The sequence below is a fragment of the Myotis brandtii genome, unplaced genomic scaffold (genome assembly GCF_000412655.1).
Source record: "Myotis brandtii unplaced genomic scaffold, ASM41265v1 scaffold123, whole genome shotgun sequence".
Classification (NCBI taxonomy): domain Eukaryota; kingdom Metazoa; phylum Chordata; class Mammalia; order Chiroptera; family Vespertilionidae; genus Myotis; species Myotis brandtii.
The window spans coordinates 11,510,655-11,518,581 of record NW_005354291.1 but is presented as its reverse complement, the minus strand read 5'-3'; the positions used below and the strand labels follow the sequence as shown (position 1 = coordinate 11,518,581).

The following is a 7,927-nucleotide window of genomic DNA, read 5'->3' as shown; positions in this document are numbered from 1 at the left end:
TTTTGACTACTGATTCAGTGGTCTGCAAATTAGGATATGCATACTTGCATACTCCTGAGCTTTATTTTCCAGAATGGTCCTTTAATGATACTTCAAAGGAAATAAATTTGAATTTCAAAAAATCTGTTTCCTAACATTTCTCCTTCCCCTCTCTCCAGTTATGTGTTCTTCCACTTAAAAGAAAGCACACCTTTTGCCCATCAGAAATCTTATGATACATGTCACACATTATAAAATCCCCGGAAACACTAATTAAAGAGACGACTAGAAATACTGATGTAGGTGTTGGGTGAAAAATGACTCCTATAACTAAAAAATATATTTTTATTGATTTTTTACAGAGAGGAAGGGAGAGGTATAGAGAATTAGAAACATCAATGAGAGAGAAACATCGATCAGCTGCCTCCTGCACACCCTCTACTGGGGATGTGCCCGCAACCAAGGTACATGCCCTTGATCGGAATCGAACCTGGGACCCTTCAGTCCGCAGGCCAACGCTCTATCCACTGAGCCAAACCAGTTAGGGCAAGACTCTAATAACTAGATAATAATCTTTTTATAAGCCTAGATGTTTTCAATAATTTGCTTTCAATAAAACTGAAGTATGACCTATACAAGTTATCAGCTGGTATTAGAAATAACTTTGGTTGTTAATTAGAAGAATTGAGTGACTTTACTATCATAAAATTTCTTCAACTCCCCATCCACTTTCGTTATTCTTCAGAACAATAAATTTTACCTATTTAAAGAGAATACATGAATCATGTAATTCTAGAAGTAAGTGACATTCACCTTGGAATGTCTTGGTTTGTCATTTAAGAAATTCAACTTGGGTGAATTTTTTTCCCCCGCAAGGCCAGGAGTGAACAAAACTCAAAGAGACTTAGAGAAGAGAGAACGCAAAAAATTAATTAATTAATTAATTAATTAATTAAAGCTACTAACACATCATTGTTGATGTGGGAGATGGTGACCTATGGTGGAATATATTTTTTAAAGACTGTAATTTTCCCACTTAGGGAACTTATGAGGCCAGAACCTAGACATCTGGTTGGAAGAAAGTGGGTATATTCTCTTTCTAATTCACATGAAAGTAGCCCTTTGCAATGAGAGAGATGGGTGTGCTGCATGCTACTTGCAAAGGCGATAGAAACCGTAGGAGTTTGGCTTCACTCCTACAAAGTATAGGATTGGCTCCTGGGCAAATCAAGTTGTTAAAAAATCTGCAGCCAAAGCACAGAACTTCCTCCAAAGTTGGTAGGAGTGTTCTGGTGAGAGTTTCAAAACTTCCATGTGACTTTCAAACCTGCGGCTACCACACCAGGTGGTTCAGGAAGAGCTCCAGCCAAAAGGAAAGTGTGCCCGGAGCGCCCCAAGGTTTAAGTCTGGGAGCACAGGGAGAGAACTGACAGCCTCAGTGGGAAACACTGTGCCAGTGGCAGCAACATGGAGGAGGGAGGAGATGCGCATGGCGGTTTACATGTGGCAGGGCTCAGTCATTACCACTGACAGCCCGTTAATCCAGGTCCATGTCCTCCACTGCACACAGAGCCACTTTAACTTATTGCCCATCATGGTCTTTTTATGACACTCTGTGCAGCCATAAACACTCTGCAGATTTCATCAGAACCAGGCAGGTTCTGACAGGCAGTCTGATTTAATATCATGTGAAATGTGAGTCCAATATCTGTGCACAGTTATCTCCCAGCAAATCCATGCAGCATAGGGAAGGCCTGAAAGACGTGCAGATGCTGACATTTGTAGAGAGAGATATTGCTGAGGTAGTCCTGGGATGGTGGGGCTGCAGGTGGAATAATAGGGGTCAAGGAGAATTGTTTCAGGACCTGCTAAACTGCAGTGGTTGAGCTCGCGGTAGGCATTCACTTTGTCTCTGGATACTCTCTGGATTCCTCCCAAGCAAATAGCACATAGCACCTCCTGTGGGCCATGATCAGGGAAGGGGACAATGAGGACAGCCAGAGAGAGCCACCACTTCTCTACTGTGGCGTGTGGGAATAGCTTGATTTTCCTTGGGGGAGAAATTAGGCCATCTCCTTCGAAAAAACATCAGTGGTTTTAAGAAACTTTACATTATAAATATCAACATATCAAATCCACAGGTGAGGGTCTACTGTGGCGTGTGGGAATAGCTTGATTTTCCTTGGGGGAGAAATTAGGCCATCTCCTTCGAAAAAACATCAGTGGTTTTAAGAAACTTTACATTATCTGTACCGTTGTACGAACTGAAACAGGGCTTCTCTGCCTGTCCTGTTTGGGCACTCACAGCCCACGCCCAGGGACACGGAGGCCTGTGAGAGTCTGGCCCTGTCTTGCTCCTAAGTCCTGGAAAGGCTCTGACCCTGTCAGTAAGTTCTCTCTTGCTGCAGGTGCCATTTTGGTTTTTATTTCACTCTCTCTGGATCTGAAAACCTGTGAATTTATGGTTCTGAAATTATAGTTAAAATAATATTCTCCTTATTTTTGACTTAGACTCCATATTAGGAGGTGAACTATCCTTGTTGAAACACATCAATTTTGTTGCAACATCCAGTCTATGAGATAAACCAAGGCTTCTGTTCTGGAATTCTTTCTCTGAGAAGTAGAATTTAGAAGGAATTCAGAATTCTTTCTAAAAAGAAGTAGAAGCTTTCAGCAATGCTACATTATCTTTGGAAATGTCAGCTGTAAGGTTTTCCCAACACGTTTCCATGAGAGACCGAGGGAAGTCACTTTCAATACTCAGTGCATTGCCCACTGACTGGTCAGACTGCCCGAGGGCGTGGCTCGGTGCTGCACTGGATACGTGCCTCGGAAAGGCTCTCAGTGTGGAAACTGGGTGCTCTTAGGCAAGCTCTTGGCAGTTCAGACTGAGCACTTATACCTCGTACCTCCTGCATCTGTTCCATCTTCTGGTTGGCGAGACCACACTTCCTGTAACAGCAGGACCATCTCATTCTCATCTGTGGCCAACACGGCTCTGATGACCTCAGCGATGATAATCCCCAGGCCCCACTAAATGATTTCAAGAGGCTTCAGAATGACAGGTGGGAAAGGAAAGAACGGGGTCAAGAGGTGATGAGGTGGGGATGGAAGTAAATCAAGAAAACCTGTGCTGCCAGGTTGGCGTGGCTCAGTGGTTGAGCATCAACCTATGAACCAAGAGGTCAAGGTTTGATTCCCAGCCAGGGCACATGACAGGATTGTGAGCTCCATCCCCAGTGAGGGGTGTGCAGGAGGCAGCCGATCAATGATTCTCTCTCATCATTGATTTTTCTATCTCTCCCTCTCCTTTCCTCTCTGAAATCAATAAAAATATATTTAAAAAAAGAAAAGAAAATCTGTGCTAATGCCCTCACTTAAAGAAAATGAGCGTGTGCTTCCCTCCCCTCCTCCTCCTGGCTGCTAGAGCAAAAGGCTGTTGGGGCCCTCTGCTCTACCATAAACCATGTTAAAGACCCGTGGCAGGAAGGGACACAGGGGCATTGGTCTGTGATATAGATTGTTTAGCTTAAAAAAGTAGAATTTACATAATTTTATCTTGTATTTGCCCAAGGACAGGTTATTGCAAAGGCTTCACCAGAATGATGCAGTTGTCATTCTACTCTGAGCCAGATCCCAGTCTTGATCCCATCAGGCAAGGCTACCGGAGCACTGCACTGATCTCTAAGGACAGAATCTGCAAGAACCTAGTGAAGGTCTTTTGGGGCAAGAAGTGGAGGGGAGTGATATAGAAGTGGATCTCTAAGGACAGAATCTGCAAGAACCTAGTGAAGGGCAAGAAGTGGAGGGGAGTCATATAGAAGTATGTTTCTGAATTCCCTGTGAATTAGAACACTAATAATCATGGTCATTTTCTTCCAGGCTTTAGAGATAACTCTATATCAATTTACTTGGAGAAGATAAACAAGAAAAAAAAATGTTTTTCCTGCCCTCTTCTATTATTTTTTTTATTTTTCTTACTTGAAAACAGCAAATTTATTAGGAGCAGATGTTTCCTCTACAGTGTGGTAGTGTCATGGAAATTTTTTTTATTTTTCTTACTTGAAAACAGCAAATTTACTAGGAGTAGATGTTTCTACAGTGTGGTAGTGTCATGGAGGACATTAAATTAGAGGCACAGCTGACTGCGTGATTCTGGCATAGGTGGCCCGAGTGGTTGCTGGCCGGTGGGACCCTCCCTGGCTTCTGGCTCCTTCCTCCCACCACCTCCTCTGGGCTAGGACGGTGCAGCTGGTTGGTATATAATTGTTGGCCTTTCAACACAAGGTGACTTAGTCAGCAGTGAGCCAGGGCTGGACAGCTCCTAAGTCCTTTCCTCAGAATCAAACTATGTTTGAACTCCGCATTTAATTATTCATTAACAAATATTTATTGAGCCACCACCAATCACAGCACCGTGATTAAAAAGCATGAGTTCCAGAGACTGGGCGCCAGGGCTTCATGCCACCTCTGCCACTTACCTGCCCCATGACCTTGGCTAATTATTAACTCTTTAAGCCTCAATTTCCTGTTCTATAAAAGACAGATAGTAATAGCTCTTGTCTGGTAGGATTTTGTGAGGATCAGATGAGGTAAGTTTTGTAAATTGCTCAGCCCATTGTAGGAACTCGCAGCCAATTTATTAGGCAAACTCGGTTTGATAGGCTGGGAGCAGGAGATAAGTTCATTTGCTCCTGGACTCCTCTTTCTAAGTCCATAAGGCAGGTCCTATAAGATTCCCTGTCACTCTCAGATAATAAAAAGTCTTCTGATCAGTGTTCATGCCAAGAAAAGTCTCCTTTCAGAGATTCAAATGTGTTGAGTCTGGTATGCTAATCAAATCTTGGAGCTCTATTTAATTTAGAGGTTCTCTCTACTTAGCTTGCCCCAGGCCAAGGAAGCACAAGCAGGACAAGTGAGAGTATTATGTTCTACCCACTCAGTAGCTATGATGTTGGATTTCTCCAGGTCAAGGGCAAACGAGATTACAGGAAAGGGCCCGGAGGCACTGACGTTAAGGTTCTGTGCTTGGCAGGTGGCCCCACCCACTGCCCTTCTCATTTGCATTTGTCAGGCCTGTGTCACACACAGCATTTCAAATCCCCGTCCCTACTCTGGGGACCATTGTCAGGCTTTCTCAGAGTTCCTCCTGAACCCTTCCCCACTTGGCTGGAGGTAAGGCGGAGGCACATGGCTCTGCTCTCCGACCACAAATCAGGCAAGACTAGGGCAGAGATCCGTGGGCCGCCCCTGGGTGTCAATGGCTTTTTGATAATTTTGCTGTCCCTGCCCCCTCTGCCTTTTCCTCCAGTGCCCTGGCTGGTGCTCAGCGAGATTTTTCCCGGTGGAATCAGAGGTCGAGCCATGGCTTTAACTTCAAGCATGAACTGGGGCATCAACCTCCTCATCTCGCTGACGTTTTTGACTGTGACCGGTAAGGATTCGTCCTCTTCCACTAATGCCTTTGTGCTCTTAGGACAAATGTAAGGGAAGTACACTCAGCTTAAAAAAAAAAAAAGGCAAAACAAAATATTTTTCTGTGGACATTGTCAAACACATTCCAAAGTAAAGAGTGGCAAGGAACCTGATGTACCCACTACCCAACTTAAAGGGTTGTCAACCATAATTCACTTAAAACCCCACCTGCTCGTCCCCCCACATTATTTTAAGGCACATCTCAGACAGCATGTCATTTGTGTATAACATTTCAGCATGGACCTCTAAAAGATAAGGCATTTAAAAACTATAGCCACACCTGGCCAGTGTGGATCAGTACTTGAGCCTTGAATCATGAACCAAGAGGTCACAGGTTTGATTCCTGGTTAGGACACATGCCTGAGTTGCAGGCTGATCCCCAGTAGGGGGCGTGCAGGCGACAGCCAATCAATGATGTTTCTCTCTCATCATTGATGTTCTATCTCTCTCTCCCTCTCCCTTCTTCTCTGAAATCAATAAAAACATATTTTAAAGAAATAAAACTATAGTCACACTATCATTATCCACCTAAAAATATTAATAAAACTTCCTTGGTGTCAATATCCAATCTGTTCACATTCTTCAAAGTGTCTTATAATTGTTTTTTTTGTATTTTGTTTGTTTGAATCACAATCCAAATATATAACTTACAATTGATTGATATGTCTCTTGTATTTTGTAGGTTTCATCTTCCTTTCTCCTCCCCTCTCCCCTACTTTATATTTTTAATGAAGAAACTGGGTCATTCATCTCATCGTTTTCCCCAGGCGGGATTTTGCTGATTGCCGTCATACTACGTGACCTTCTGTCCCTTGTGTTTCCTGACAACTGCTGTTTAGATCTGGAAGCTTGAAGAGATTTGGGTTTTCTTGTCTCTTTGTTTGCAAACTCCTTTGTAGGTGATGGCGTGTCCTGCCATCAAGGCGTATGTCATTTGCTTGTCTCCCACTTTGTTGCAACCACTTCCTTTGAGCATCATTGCCCAGATCTGTTATTTTCTCTCTATCATTCCTTCTAAATTTTTATCTCTAATACTATGCTAAGGAGAAATTTCTTCTATAACTACTAGTGGGAATTTATAATAAGTAATAGTTTTTTACCTACCCTGACATATGGGTCATATAAGAAAGGAAAGATAAATACTTGAAACTTTCTCTTTATTGTTTAGTTTTTGAAATAATGAGATAGTTCCCCAGCATCCTCCAAAATTGACCAAGGAGTTGAGTTTTCTTCCATATATATATAGGGGGATATAGGGGGGAGGGGGGTGGGAGAGAGAAAGAGAGAGAAAGCAAGGTTGCAAACAAAGAAACAAGAAAATCTAAATCTTCTTAAGCCTCTATTTTCAACTGGTGTTCCACAAGAATTTTTTAAAATGCAATACCTGACTATTCGGTCAGAGGCACGACCTCTTTCCTTTAGATTGTCAAATAAAAAAATAATAACAGCCAGCACAACAAATAACTGTCCCATGTGAATGAATCAAAATTATAAATTTTATTTGCCAGGTTGGCAAAAAACTGTATTTTTGGTGTGCTGCAGAATTTTAGTCATTAGCTTATGTGTGCAGAAGATGAAAAAGGCTGAAAATCGCTGCTCTAGATCTAAACTGCAGCTTACAGGAAACAAAGGACAGAAGGTCATGTGATATGATGACAATCAGCAAAATCCCTCCTGGGGAAAACTATGAGACAAATGACCCAGTTTCTTCATTAAAAATGTAAAGTGAGGGGAAGGGTGGGGAGGAGAAATGGAGGTAAAACCTACAGATTTTAAGAAACATATCAATCAATTTTAAGTTATGTATTTGGGTTGTGATTGAAGCAAAGTATAAAAATAATCATAAAATCATTGGAAGAATGTGAATAATATGCATATATTATATATAAATTCTCAAAAGTGGATGTATATTAAAAAATGTAGATATTTATAATAGTACTAGAGGCCCGGTGCACAAAAATTTGCACTTGGAGAGGGGGGGTCCCTCAGCCTGGCCTGTGCCCTCTTGCAGTCTGGGACCCCTTGAGGGATGTCCACCTGCTGGCTTAGGCCCGCTCCCCAGGAGATCGGGCCTAAGCTGGCAGTCAGACATCCCTCTGGCAGCCCAGGAGCCCTCGGGGGATGTCCACTTGCCAGTGGGGAGCAGGCCTAAGCTGCAGTTGGACATCCTTAGTGCTGCTGAGGAGGTGGGAGAGGCTCCTGCCACCACCGCTGTGCTGGCAGCCATCAGCCTGGCTTGTGGCTGAGCAGAGCTCCCCCTGTGGGAGCGCACTGACCACCATGGGGCATCTCCTGCATTGAGCATCTGCCCCCTGGTGGTCAGTGTGTGTCATAGTGACCAGTCATTCCCAGTCATTCTGCTGTTAGGGTCAATTTGCATATTAGCCTTTTATTATATATGATAGAGGCCTGGTGCATGGGTGGGGGCTGGCTGGTTTGCCCTGAAGGGTGTCCCGGATCAGGGTGGGGGTCC

General features: G+C 43.3%; 1 protein-coding gene across 1 annotated transcript in view; it reads left to right on the top strand.

Moving 5' to 3' along the window:
- SLC2A12 (solute carrier family 2 (facilitated glucose transporter), member 12) overlaps positions 1–7,927 on the top strand; it is a 48,281-nt gene that overhangs the window by 28,724 nt on the left and 11,630 nt on the right. Inside the window, 1 exon segment of the mRNA XM_005859030.2 lies at positions 5,291–5,413. Within this exon segment, the coding sequence (XP_005859092.1) occupies positions 5,291–5,413 (123 nt within the window).